General features: G+C 36.8%; 1 protein-coding gene across 6 annotated transcripts in view; it reads right to left on the reverse strand.

Moving 5' to 3' along the window:
* Positions 1–15,055, reverse strand: part of RPRD1A (regulation of nuclear pre-mRNA domain containing 1A) — a 43,503-nt gene that overhangs the window by 13,406 nt on the left and 15,042 nt on the right. Inside the window, exon 7 of one of the 6 annotated variants that reach the window (XM_026079244.1) lies at positions 12,830–12,912. The exons of 4 other annotated variants lie outside the window; for them this stretch is intronic. In XM_026079244.1, coding sequence (XP_025935029.1) covers positions 12,868–12,912 — 45 coding nt within the window. In that variant the 3' untranslated portion in view covers positions 12,830–12,867. Of the gene's footprint in view, positions 1–12,829; positions 12,925–15,055 lie in introns of those variants that run through there. One more of the 6 variants, XM_026079242.1, reaches the window with a different exon arrangement.

A 15,055-nucleotide genomic window follows, 5' to 3' on the forward strand; every position in this document is an offset into this window, starting at 1 on the left:
TTTTCACTGATAGCTTTTTTTTTTTTACTGGAGCTGTAATTAAATTCAATATTTTCAGTCAACCTTCTCTTGCTGATAACTGGGCACTGGCTTATATACAGAAAATAATTTTTTTTGTTCTAAACCTTAATCATAATACAATTTTTCAAATTAGAAAATATATATTTAAATGCTAAACCTTTATCAGTTGCATCAAATGATGCAAATCTGGAGTTTGTGCTCAGCATTTGGTAACTGAAGATAGCTAAAACCCAGATTATGTATTTCAAACAGCACTTTAGTCTTTACTAATTTTGCTTTATTAAGGGTAGCTTCTGTAATTTAACTTGATCTTTTAGTTATTATTATCTAATTTGATGTTAGTTATTCAGATATCAGGACGACAATGATTACTTACAGGTAACTCCAAAATTGAAGTTCAAGTGATCAAGATTGTTCTACAGCCCATATATGAAAAAATCCTCAGAAGCTTAAGAATTGTTGCCTACTATTGAACAGAAGCATAAAGATAAAACCTACATCTGCTACTGAGTGTCCACAATCTCTCAGGGTATTTTGCATGAAGAGAACATTAATTCTCCACCAATTACAGTGGCTTTTTTCCAACATGGTTTCAAAGAGTTTAGACTAGGATATTTGCTAAGTTGTACACGCGTAAGTAGAATGGAGAGGACAGGAAGGGAACAAATTGAGCTGCTCCTAGTCAGCACAGTGACAGGTAGCTTCTTTGTCTTGAACCTTATGATTTATTTGAAAGTTGTCTATTAATAGTCATATTATGCTCTACACATATATCAAAAAAGTTTTTTTCAACTCTCTGGCTTGAAAGCAGTTGCAGGATCCTTTAAGAGTCCAATCCTACTGATTAACCAAATAATGAAGCAGCATTCCTCTAGGACTCAATAATTAGCACTAAGTGTAACAACTCTGCTAGAGTGTGGGATTGCAAATAATGGGAACACCCTCTTTGTTCCACAAAACTGGCCTGGATTCTTCTCTCAGCATAAGGCAGAGGACACTAATCAGCCAGGAAAACAAAACAAAACAAAAAAACCCAGAACAACAACAACAAAAACAAACATTGATTCAAAGTGCTTCTTTCTTTGCAGGACTGCTGAAAACAAAGGGTACAAACTGGCTGCAGAAGAAACAAGTCAAAAACAAATATTTTCAACAGCATAGCACTGACTTTCTCTTATAGGCACTGTAACAAGAGAATTCATTGACAATCCAAATAAATGATAGATGAGAAGCTAGCCAGGAAAACAAAGGAGTAGCAGCTTAAAGATTACTCTCTGGAGGATAATTTAGCAGATTAAACTTCTTGCTGCCATCCAAGTTCTAAACTAGCATTATGGCACAGGAAGAAATCCAGAAAATGAGGAAATACTAGTTCTTGAGGGGAATATGTCATCTGAAAAAGAAACAGGCATGCATTGGACAAAACTGTACTTGAACTTAGCTAGTTTCTCGGATGGCAGAGCATGGCCAGATGGTGCAATTCCCCAGAAACAAACCAGTGTTCGTACTGAGCATACTTACTATTTTGGGTTTGTACCCATAATTCTGCTTGTGCCTTAATCTATAACCTTCCTGCCTTGGGATAAAAGGCTTTGAGATAACACTGGGTAGGAAGAATACCTGGTTTCCTCCACACTTATATTATGAACAGGGACTTTCCACTCCTGTATTGTCAGATAATGCCATAGCCAACTGCAGTAAGTGGGTTATGGCTAAGAGAGCAAATTAATAGGTATACACACAGAAGTTAATTCTCTCCACAGAGACCGTATCTAATATTGTTCTATGGCAAATGATGGATTTCTCTACTGGAAAGGCACTCAATTAACTACATAACCTGTGAAAGTGAGCACAAGAAATGCCTGGCTTTCAAGATGGCATGCTAAATTGTTTTGCTAAACAGTCAGTGTATGTAATACTAATGACAGTGGTACACCTTCCAGACTTAAACTTTTTAAAACCAAAGGCTGTTTAATGTATCACAGGTTAAGAAAAGCATTGTTTTTCTAGGGCAAAACATGAGAAAGGGGAAAACACGACTTACTGACATTCATGCAATATCTGCTGCTAATGTGGGTTATTATGGAATCACAGGAGTGAAAGACTGAAAAGATGTGGCTGGAAACTAACCATCAAAAATCAGTTTAACTTAAGCTTAAAATTTTTCTGGATGCCAAATGATTATCAGGATCTGGGAGGCCAAGTACTCCAGAATAAAGTTGGCACAATGATGGTAGAGCTCACTCAATCATCTATCAAATATACTGACCTTACAGACAAGCCACCACCTTCTGACCATGGCTCACTTTGGCTGATGGATGTCAATTAGCACCATCACTACTAACAGGTAACTTTAAATGGGAGATTCTAGGATGCTCCTAAAATACCTCTGAAATTTAACCAACTTTCACCTTGATGCTCTGAATACTTAGGCAATGAAAAGTACCAGTTTCAGCTTCTCTGTTGAGTCTTGATGTATATGATAGCAACCAACAAGCAGGTAGAGAGAGGGAAGAAAGGAGATTCTATAAAAATGCAACATTCTTAATGCTATCATAGCAACCATCGTACAAGGGGAAGGCAGAAGTGATATAGCAGAAAATAAATAAATAAAGCAATGGCACAGATTACAAACAATGAATTAGGATGTGATGCAGGAAGCAGAACTGATTTCCTATCGCTTGCCCTTGCAGAACCATTCCTTCTACTCTGATACTTATTAGCAACATAGGATAAAGTACACAAGAACTTCATGTGCTTTAAATATTACAGAAGTGTAAAACAGGAGAAGTTCTACTGTCTGATCAGTCTTCTGCCTTCTACAGTCTTCATAATTAAAAGACCTCACCTTTCTTGATATGAGGCCAACTCTAAGGCTCTTTCTAAAGACGTTACAAGTAGCTCAACTCTCCACACAAGATCCAATAAATAGTTTACAGGCAGAACACTGAAACAAACAAATTGTTATCCCTCTATCTCCTTTGCTGTCTGATGACAGAAATACTTGTGCCACAGTAAAATAAACCTTATATATGTGCTGACTTAAGAGAAACAAAGGATGAAGAAAAAGAAAAACATAATAGGGAATGGAAAGGGATAATGAGACAGAAGTATCTACCTGGCTTCTAAGATTGCAGTCAGATGTCAGTCTTGCTTCTCCAACCTTCTTCACATTGCTCTACTGCTATTTTTGACATGTCATTTATGTCCTATTTTCAGAGGTGACTCTAAACAAAAACCGTTTGAATGGTGGAACCCAAAGCTCAAAGCGTGTATTACCTATTTTCAGTTGTGTGCCTTTGAAAACTTGAGTGTCTCTCTCTTTGGAATGTAGTAACTACCTAAGTAGCCACTACACATTTCCCACCCCCAAACTCTGCATGCAGCAGAGCTTTAAAACTGGTTCATGTGCTGCTTGCAAAACAGTCTCCACATCCAGTTTGCAGAGTCTCAGAGATGGAGCAGCATACAGAAGTCTTCTTTGGAGGTATGAGGAGGGGGGGAAAAAAAAAAGCAGAGGGAAACCTTTAATTTGCAGGCAGAGCGAAAAGCTTATTTTTTACAGTCATTTCTATGTATCACTCAACACAGGCCTACATTAAAATCAAGAGATTCACAGAATAGCTTCAAATACTTTGAGACTTGTGCTAAATTACAAAATACTGATTTATATTCCAGCATACAGATGCACTTATACTTTAACTTCTGTGATTTATTTTAAAAGCATGTGGCATTCTTCCCACTTCTCAACTCCCTCCCTCACCCACGCGTACAAATGTTTTATATCCAGTAACAGACAAACCCAGCTATGGAGAGAGAACTGGTCATTTCTGGCTGGGAAACTAGTCTGCAATTCAGGGAACTAAGGCTGGGGCCAGATATGCTGTTAACAGTAATTTATCTCCTCTGAGTCCTCATCTTGTCCACTAACAAAAATGTAAGATGTATTTGACTCGTATTCTTCACCAAATTTTCTGCCTAATAAGTCACAGTACATTCCTCTTCTGCCTATGCCCCTCATAACACCATTTTGATTAGCTTAAAGTTTTGTTTGGTAATGTAAAAGTGTATAAAATAAGTCATTAAAATTTCTTTTTTTGACACTTACACAACATAAAGTATTCCAAACAATCCCACTTAAATACGTATCACCCCATTTCAGATACTGAATCTCTTTATCCTTTTTAAAAGAAAAGAGGTTGTAACATCAGATTCTTCATTTTCTTGCTAGCACAGTTCTCAAATCAAGCAGACTAGTCTTAACAGTTTTAAAAACTAATTTAAATTTGTAACATATTTCTGAATTACCAAAGCACTGAGAATTTAGAACCTGCTGTGAGGTCAATTTCACAGATAAGGAAAATTAAATAGAAAGGTGCTTTTGTGAACAAACCCAAGGATTTCATCTCATGATGAAAACAAGGAAGATGGTAATGCATCTAGCAACACGGAGAGAATTGCCTAAAAATACTGGCTCTTCAGACTAGTGATTTTAGAGATATATTCATGACAATTTTATTATTGCATGCAAATACTTTCACCCTTAATAGCACTATTTATTCAAGATGAGGAGCACAGTGGTCAAAAGGTGTTCAATGAGTGGTAATGCTATTTGATTTCTATAAATAACTAAACCTCCCACCTCCATCCCACAGTAAATCCCAGTGTGCCTTCCATCTCTCCCCTCCCCACCCCACCACCTCTTGATGTCTTCTATACCCCCCAAGGCTTATTTTGTGAAGAGCAGCAGCAGTTATGGCTGGTTCCAAGCTACACAAACTGACTGGATAGCAGACTAAGGAGAACAAAGCTACTGAAGCTTTCCTTTGGGTCTCTTGTATCCCCATTTTCAGAAAACTAGTTTTTAGCAAGCTTGTAAGGAAYTAGACTATTAAGATTGCCTCCCTGACAAATGAGAAAAAAATTGACAGGCAGCGTAACTGCATTACTCTAGTCTCCTGAGAAACCAGATCAAACAGCGCCTATAAGCCTTCTACGATAGCAATCTACTCTCCTCTCCCTCCAATCACAGCCCAGCATTAGCTGAGAAATGTTAGAAAAATGCTTGACACTCTCTAAGCAGCAATTAATCAAATCAACTTAATGCACTTTTTATCTTGGAGATACATCTTCATAATATATTAATGGAATGAAATTTTAGGATAACATACAATTCATTTACAGAATTTATACATGCCATTCTGATTTGTTTCTCTGTATTCTCCCTGTATTCTGTTTCTCCTTATTTCCTTTTAGCCCATAGTTTTCCAGATTTTGACAGTGGAAAACTTCAACAACTTCAAAGTAGACTAATCCAGGATTCTTTTACCAGAGCTAAAAAACATCAACTGTTTCAGCCTGAACACAGAAGTAAATCTACTCTGGTCCTTGCTTTTTGTCTAAAATGAAATTCAAAGGAAGGTGTAAGGACAGTCTTACACCATTTATCAGCTGAAGGTCAGCAGACCTATGGCAGAGAACTTTTTCCAGCTCTCCCTTTCCACAGCCATGGGGCTAAAGAACTACCTCTCAGTGAGTACAACAGATGGGGAATATACTTATTGTTTCTTGATCTGCTGCTGTTGTAGCTCTTCCTATCACTCTTTTCCATTTCCATTAACCCCAAATATGCATAATGCATACAACTTCAAAAGACTATCAATAATCAGTGCTGGTGTTTTCACAATGTCCTCAATCATGTTTCCATCTGTATCTTCCAATTTGTTTTTTCTCCCAGATATCTGTACCATGCCCCTCTCAGTCAGGGAAATCTAGCTAGGAAAAAAATCATTCAGATTCTAAGACAACTCATTTTGAGAGAAGGTGCCAGAACAAGAATAGTTTATATAACATACATATATACACATACACATATATATGACCAGGAATCTTAGCTTCCAATTACAAGCAAAACAAGAACACACACTTCTACCAGGTTTCTGTAGCATCACAAAGCCCTGCTGTTCTCTTCTTCCCATTCTCCCCCTGTATTTTGTTTCAGGGCGCACAAGTTGTATGTGTATTTCAGTATGGAGGTAAGTCTTCCAGATTTACTTTTCTGGGGAGAAAGACTATCATTATTCTTGGAGACTGATCTTCAGAATCAGGTCAAGCTTAATTAAACTGAAGTTGCTATTGAAGAGCTGAAAGGAAACATTCTTCAAAATTCAGTATTGCACTTACATGCTTTATGCCAGTTCTTAAGAGTTGAAATTTTCAGCAACAGCACAGCCAAGAGAAGCATTATTTTCCCTAACAGTTTACACCTTCTCTCAGCTGGGGTTCTTGACCTACTACTCCATGAACTGGCCCACCCAATCAGTACTATTTTTTGAATTCTCTTTAAGAAACAATAAGCTCTAGCTGGTTTTATATGCTCCCATCGCCTTTAAGTAAAAATTCCCAAGGGAAATCTACTGACTTAAACATTGGTGTAAGCATGATGTTTTGATCTGTAAAAGTCAGTTGGAATCCTACAAACAGTATTTCTGCCCTCTACACTTGCACCTTAGAAACTTGCATATCTCCTCAACTAAGACATCTGCCATTTAAATAATTAGAAAAGGCCTCTTAATAAGAGTTCATTGGAAAGCTACTGGTCAAATAAAAGACTCCATTGCCATGTGTTAAACTCTATCCACTGGTTAATGTTTTTCTACCTACTAGTACCTTTTATTAATAACTGCACATAGAGAATTTGTAATTATTAACAGAAAAGTTTAAGGTGCCCTTCAGATCATCAGTAGCTGTTTCAAAGGAGCATACATACCATAAAAGATGTATAAGACACAATAAACCTTGCAACTAGTTCACTAATAACATTGAGATCATCATGAACTGGAGCTGGGGAAATAAAGTAGCTTTTGTGCCCAATTGAAGATACTCAAATATGAGTTCAAAATAACATGACAACAGATTTTTTTTTTTTTTTTAAGAGAGATCTTTATCTGGAATATGCAAGATTTAAACGGACTCTTCAGCATTATTTATTTTCAGTGAGATCTTACCCATAACTGATGGGCTTACTGACAGATGAATTTCAATTCAGGAAGTTCTTCTTTAAAAAAAGAATATGGAAACTGCACTGTCCTCATTCACCACATAAAGTGTTACAGTATTCTAAAGGAAGAATATTTCACTCCTAAAATGATGAAAATACAAAGACACTTTTCTCTTAAAGGCATCACGTCTACTAATTAGTTTGTGCCAGTCAACATGATCTTCCTCTTGCTGACATTAAAATGACTAATAAAAGGGTAGTTTGATTTCATTAACTGACTAACCTATTACAGAAACAAGTGAATTATTTTCCTGTGTATATGTGAGGACACAAGTAAATAAGAGCATTCTTCCCTGTGTCTACAATAACTACATTGTACCAAGTTTTGTTTGGTAGACTGTTTCCATGCTGTGCACATTCAAACTCTTTAAAAGGCATTATTTTTTTTGTCCACAAACACATGAGTGTTACTAAGTTCTTTATCAGTTTTTATGCAAGTTGCTTTTTATGCCTAACACCACACTGGTTTTAAGTGTAAGCATCTAAAGGTTGCAGCTGAGATGTTTTGTGTTTTTCAGCAAGGCTGAGAGAAAAAAAAGCTAACTGAGGTTTTAATCCTCTCTTTTCTGTCACAGAGATCTCTAGAAGCACATCTGGCCAACATTTCCAAAGCCAACCAGCCAGACCATTATCAGAGATGCAGTGAAAAAAAATCTAATTATATGTATACATCAGAGTAAAGATTAACTTGAGTGGGGTGCTTTTCAACTTCATGTAAAAAGCTGTTAAATCCCCAAAATTTTGTTATAAAGTTTCTACATCCTAATGATGGCAGAAAATTTATCTAAGTGTAACATGACTGCCCTCAAATATACACTAGCTTATTTTCCCATTAAATGAAAGTACCAGAAGCCATTAGCTAGAGTATGAGTTTTCTATTGAGTTTGTTTATACGAATTATCTCAAATTGTGAAGCAGAGTTTTGCAAAAGCTTCCTTCTCTTTCTCTTCTCCATCCACAATGTTTTCTTTTTTGGTGAAGCAAGTTTTGCAAACATTTTCTTTGTAGCTCACAAACTGACCAAGAAAGAATAACGTTTACTCTGCACAGTTGCATTTTAAATAAGTTTTCCCCAACCCAGCTACCTGTCATCATGGTGTAATCTTATGTTTCTTTTTAGAGTTTACAGGTGCTTCARTGAATTACACAAATATCAACTCCAAAAGCAAGCTTCAGTTGGGGGAAGGGAAAAAAGCAGGGTTTACAGTTCTGTTGACTTTATTTGCAGTAAAGCTCAAAAAGATGTTCCTAAAATTTATCAGGTCTAGTGATACAAACATCAGGAATAAGAAAGTCTGCTTTACTTGGCAGCATTATTACCTTGGAGAATTAAGGCTTATAGAAAAGGAATAGGCTTAATTAAAAAAAAAAAAAAAAAAAAAAAAACCAACTACACCAGTCCCACTGACATATATAGGTGCTTGGGCTTCAACACTTCTTAAACCCCTATTTTTTTTTTTGTCCAGCAAATGCCTGATCAAAGCAAAGGGAACATCTGTTGAAGAAAGCGCCATATTTTAAGTCACTTACCAGTCCCTAGCTATCCCTTAAAAACTTTAGTTCTAGATGGAGCATATCCCACTGATTATCCTGCTTTCAATTTCCCATCTTAAGATCTTCGCTACCACGAAAGAGGAATCCCATTACATACCTGCAAAAACTTTTTCTTCTGAAGATGATGGAAATAGATCCATTTAATTTGGTTAGCAGTATCAAGTCTGGGCTTGCTACAGCCAGGAATATTCTGTCTAAAAGTCTCGGTATCTAGGTAAGACTTGCTGTTATTAAGGCCAATATCCTCACTGTGTATTTTTACAATAAGGAATTCAAAGGTACCTCAGATATGAGTACTGGATTGGAAGTACCTGGGTTTTTTTTTTTGTTTGTTTTTTGTTTTTTTTTTTAGAAGAGTAACTGGTAAGCTGCAGAGTGAAGCTTGAAAAAAAGGACCCACCCTCTACAAATAAGGGTGAAACTGGTAAAGTTTTAGGAAAACATTGTACAATGTTTTATTATTCTATTTCAGAAGTAGAGCATCTTCAATGTGACAAACTATGCTTTAAAACATGATGAACTGAAGCAAAAAGTTGTCCTTTTAAAACAAGGATGAGTAAGGTACAATCTGTAAGATCTGCTACAAAAGCCAGAACTTATACTCAAATCTTAACACTGATAATTTCATTGAGGAAGTGAAAGCTTCAAGTATTTCCAGTTTCTCTGAATGGCAACACAGAACTCTGATATCTAATACTCTTTCAGCTACTAATTATGAAATTGTTATCTACAGCCTGTACCATAATATCTGAGATCATAGTTGTTAGTCACAATATTAAAAAGGATATTTATTGGTCTTGCTCAAGTCGAGAGAGGTTATAAGCTTGCTATGAGAAACAGGGCAATGAAGTATTACTCTCATAAAACAAGTATGGCACTGAGCAACAAAATGCACTGACATCTGGACCTTGCTTTGCTGTATTTGACAGAAGGACTGCTATTCTCCACTCCAGTAAATCACTTCTACAAAGCTTAACCTTTACAACAGTATTTCTTGCCACTTTCTGGTAAAGAATAAAAGGTTTGCAGAAGCAAGAGAACTACATTTAAAAGACAGGTTAGCAATCTGTGAGCATGTTTAGGAAGCCCATTTCTATTGCAGGTAAGATGCAATCTGTGTCAATCTCTCATTTCAAATGCCCCCCTCACATTCTTTAACTTCGAATCTAGTAAACCTTAAAAAGAGACAACTCTTGCAGTTGAATGCTGAATTCTCCCAAATCACCTCTGGTCTACTACCAGGTCTACTGAAGTTAAGTTTCTTTTTCAACATCAAGGACTAAATTCAGTAAAGGACTTGCACCAACTCAACTTTAACTGTGACTGAGTGTCAAGTCACATACACAACATGCAAAGTGAAGTATCTTAAAATGGTCATTCAAAGCAAGCCTGTGAGCAGGGGCTTAGAACTAGCCACCAGGAAACTCCAAGCACAAGGGTCTATTTCAAATCCTATTCATTTCATACAGGGTATAGTAGGGAGAAATATACTGAAGTGAATCCATCCATTAGAGATCCTTAGTTTACAGGCCTCGCCTGATGGTCAGAAGCTACATACATTTCTCTGAAAAACAGTGAAGGTTACTTGAAATTGCCCTGCAAAAGGGAAAAAAAAGTGCTGGTGAAGGCCTTCCCTTCCTTTATTGCAAGTTAGAGTTAAAGTAGAGGACACAGAAGACCCAAGGTCAGTGTCCTCAGCCCATGAATATCTAAGATGGATTCAAACATCTTTCAGTAGAAGTCACACCCTACTCTGAACCGGAAGTATGCACAACCCAGCTTCAACTCCTGGAGCTGTAATCTTGAATAGAAATGAACGCAGTAATTTACAATGCCAAAGAGACCACAACATAAAACAATTGTTGGTATCACTACTTACAGGGAGATTTTTGCTACCCAGAATTTATCAGAAGATTCTGAATACTCAAAACAGTCCTGCAAAGCATGGATGCAACTTATTTCCCACTTCCTGATGATATTTCTCAACTAACAGTTTTGTAATCATTGCACTGGTAGCAGCAGTTGCAGTACAGTTCAGTCCTAATTCAAGACTGACTCAAGTTACTGTGGGTTCACCACATTTAGGAAATCGAAAATCACCTAGAATGCTATGAAGTGAATGCCACACAAGAAGCAGTGTAGGATTCAGGCTACAGATGAATCTTCAACTTTGTCTAATGCAAGACAAAAGACTTTAGCTGCTCAGCTGCAAGGTTATGAATCCTGATCTATTTCAAGTAGACTAGAGAAGAAATGCATGACTGAATATATCACCAAGTTCACTTGGCACTGAAAGAAAAAAATTCCAAGACATACAAAGGCACTAGGTAAGTTTAAGGGGTCTAAAGAAACAGCAATGAAAACACTACACCCTGTGATAACACTAAGGGCATGGAGGGACTCTAAACAGGGTCAATCCAGGCTTGTATTGAGAAACAAAACCTGAATGCAAGAGGCCTGTTGTCATATACCATCACCATCTCTAAATACTTAGCTTAATACTTTCGGTTGCATTTGAAACCCATTAAACTGGAACTTGATAGAGCACTGATGCTCCGCACCCTCTCCCCTCCCCCCCACCTAAAAAAAAMCCCTCTACCCTCTTATCTCCAGAGCTACAGACTAGGATGATTAACTGCCTATTTACCCCCAAATCCAATGATGAAACCAAACCCTTTAGGAAGACAAGTCAAGTTTATAGCTCAATTGAGAAATACTACTAAAAATACACTGAACATGTTCTCTTGACATACCAAGAAACCACAGTGATAAACAGATGYACTAGTGTAAGGATATGAATATTGTTTGCACAGCTGTATAAAAAAATGAATGCAAGAAAATAGCAACATCAACAGAATTCTCTTAATTAAATGGAAGCTGCTAAAATACAGCAGAACTTCCAGAATAGCACCTCTTTCATAAAAATTTGGATTTAGTGACAGGAATCTTCCCAAATTTGAAGTGTTAAGTAGATGCAAGTACTATGTAAAAGAGACTGGCTCATCCAGCACACACTAGTATAGCAATGGCATGGGGTTTTTTTTCCATAACAGTAAATGAAGATGAACAGAGGCTGCCTGCTAGTGTTATTCTTAGAAAAAGGTCACATCTGATCCCTTGTTCAGACTTGTAAACAATTCACGTAAATTTTGTACTTCCAAAGCCTTTATTTGAAATTAAAGAGTCTATCTAATGCATAACCAATGAGATTGTGGAAGAGGCAAAAGCAAATCAAACCAAAGAAGTAAACCAAGTACTCCTCTCATTTATGTCATTCCTATAATTAAAGGTACATTAATTTTAGAATATCTACAGGATGGCGTTTATTGCAGGAGATGAGAGCACATGGCTACTCATTTGTGTACAGCTTGTTCTCTGTTCTTGCACAACAAACAGCTCTATTTACCAGCCCTGATTAAGAAAAAGAGATTAACCAGAATTTCTGTTCAAAAACTTGGGATGGAAGGAGGCAGAGCAGTGAGGTAAAGAAGTGGAAAACAGGAAGTGATACTAGTCTTCAAAGTTCTGCAAAAATGCCTCCTACAATATCATGCTTCAACAAGTATTTGTTTTCTCTAACAGGCAGAATGACATCTACTTGTAAATCTTATATAAGTTTCCAGATACAACTGAAGTACATTCACCTTTTAGCATTTACTTAACACTTACAAAAGTGAAGGAAAAATGCTATTTAGGAAGATACATATATTTTTTTAAGGGACATAAGAGCAATTATAAAATGCATCTGCTGTTACCTACATAAAATGTAAAATAGATGTAAATTGATAAAGTGTAAGTTCCTTATTGTGCTTGTGAAGGATAAGTTCTACATCCATTACTTCATTTCTGATATTCATGTAAACTCAGTAACTACAGTATAAGCTAAAAAGTTAAAGTCAGAGAAAGTGTTGCTTTCACAGCTTTTTTTCTTTTGGTAACAGCAGCTTCAATGAAAGTGACACCCAACCTTTCACAATCGGAACCCCCAATATTTTAACTAAAAAGACCTATGAATTTTACCAAACGTGAAAGCTTGTGTCCAAGAAAAAGGAGTGACACTGGATAAACACTTATCCAYCTTGGGCATAAACTCAGTAATGTTTGTGAGAATACAGATGAAAGTAGCACAGGTTTGGTATGAGTAGTTACAGAATTTCTCCTCTTCAGTTTTCAAAAACAACAGACAATACAGGATTTTGATTCTGAAATTTATTTTTAGCAGGATGTGTGTACTAATGGAGGGTGACATCATTAGAAGATACGTCCATGTCCACCACCTGCAATAGAAGCTAGACAGACATTAAAGAAAACATACTTTAAGAGTCAAAGATGACACTACTTACCCAGAGCAGAGTTATGACAGTCACCTAATAAGCAGTATGGTTAGCTTTTTGTGCAGACATGATACCCCATGTTATTTATCTGTGATCAAAATTCTGTCAAGATTTAATACCAATGCATACACTATCTTGACTCTTTAGGGAATCATGAAATTCTGTTTAGATATAAACATAAAACCTCTTATTTTAAAAGGTATTCATGCAAAAATAGGTTACTCAGAGAAAGTTACTTACCTGTAAATTCTCTTCAGAAGATCTGCACATTTAGGTCTAAAGCTCCAAGTTTAAAGTCAACAAGAACTCTCTAGAATTTCAAATCCTAATACTGTTAAACCAGGTCAACAGCAGGTTATATTTCAAGATTCCACTAATACAAACACTTGCTTCTTAACATACCTGGGTTTGATAAAGCAATCACATAGCATATCAACAGTATAGTGACAGATGGGTGATACAAATTCAGAAAGAAACAAAGACTTGATATGTTACAACCTAGAGATAGTGTTATACTCAAAAAGTCAGTAGTCTCAAAACTCTACCAAAGGAAACCAGCTTGCCTAGAACCAATGAATTTTACCAGAAGTTAAGTCTGAGAGAAAAAACCTAGGAACAGACAGTTCAAGAAATACATTCTCAAAGAATTAGATGATAGGCCCTTTTCCAGTGCTACTTCAAATGAGAAGCCAAAAAGCAATGCTGAGTCTGAGGCATGGTGTTCTCCAAGTCTGTAGAAACCAAGTCCTTGCTTCAAAAAACAAAGGATTAGATGGGCATTTAACTGCAGGCAATTGGTATTTACCTCAGAAGACAACTATTCCTTAAAAATAAAGGACAGAAATTCTGTTAGCTAACCCTAGATAGTATCAGAAAGGCATCCTGATCTTACATTTCAAAACTTCAGACTGTTTATCAGCCTCCAGTTCCCAAGCTTGGAAGTGGCTACAGGTAGTGAGCATAAGAAAAAAAATTACCTAAACACAAATTCAGAAGCTTGATTTTAGGTTCTTGTTCTTCATAATCTCTTGGCTCACAGCTCTATTAGAACCTTGAGTCCACACCACCTTGGTTTATAGGTCTTTATTAGTAACTTGCATTTATACCACATAAAGCAGCCTAAAAAGATTCTTGCAGCCTACCTCAATATTCTAGGACTTCATTTGTTTAAAACAGACTGCTACCATTACTGAAGATGACAGCGCTTACTTTGTAAATGAGACATCTAAAGCCAGTCCAAAACTGGAAGTGTGCTGTATTAGAATAAGATTCTTGAATAGTTAATAATTCAGTAAAGCAACCCCTGGACCATGACAGCCTGGGAATTAGCAATTCCCTTCTCTTACAGAGAACTCTCTGGTCTACTAATAAAGAGAAATTAAACTGTTTTGTTTGAGTCAAAAAACAAGTGTAATCTATTCACAGCTGCACTCTGCTTATAAATTCTGATGCATCAAGCTCTTCAGTTTCATGAAGGTATAAATCTGTCTGAAGGATTAAGTCACTACGTTTTGATCAATTCACTATCCCAATGGTCTACTATATCTAAACAGGTTGTAATTGCAGATGAGACACTTCTGTTTCTTTGCGGAAGGTTATTAAGACAATCAGTCCCACACCAGTACTGTGGGAACCTCTGTCCTTCAAACACATCACAGGCTCACACACATAGGGAAGGCACAGCAGGTGACTAGAAGCTTAAAGCTTCTTGTTCATTCATCTTTCAAGTTACATTGTGTTATTGGATCAGTTGCTTGTGCAGTCATCACTACACTGTGCAGTATCTATCTTAACTGAAGTTGGCAGATATCCTTCCCTCAGATGAACATAAACACAAACTTTGCAGGAAGAACCTTCATCAATCACTTTTCTGCAAGGCACAGAGCAAAGGAAGCAAGTCAGGAAATAAGAGTAGTCCAGGAATGATGTAATCGAGCTGACTGATCTCTTCAGATACATTGTGAACAGTATTTTCCTGCACGAAGACACTAAAAAACCTGAATGCAAGGTATGAAGTTATAAAGGGGCGAAGAAACAGGAGGGGCGAAGAAACAGGAGGGGCGAAGAAACAGGAGGGGCGAAGAAA

This window comes from Apteryx rowi, unplaced genomic scaffold, assembly GCF_003343035.1.
Source record: "Apteryx rowi isolate R43461 unplaced genomic scaffold, aptRow1 scaffold_496, whole genome shotgun sequence".
In the NCBI taxonomy this organism is placed as follows: domain Eukaryota; kingdom Metazoa; phylum Chordata; class Aves; order Apterygiformes; family Apterygidae; genus Apteryx; species Apteryx rowi.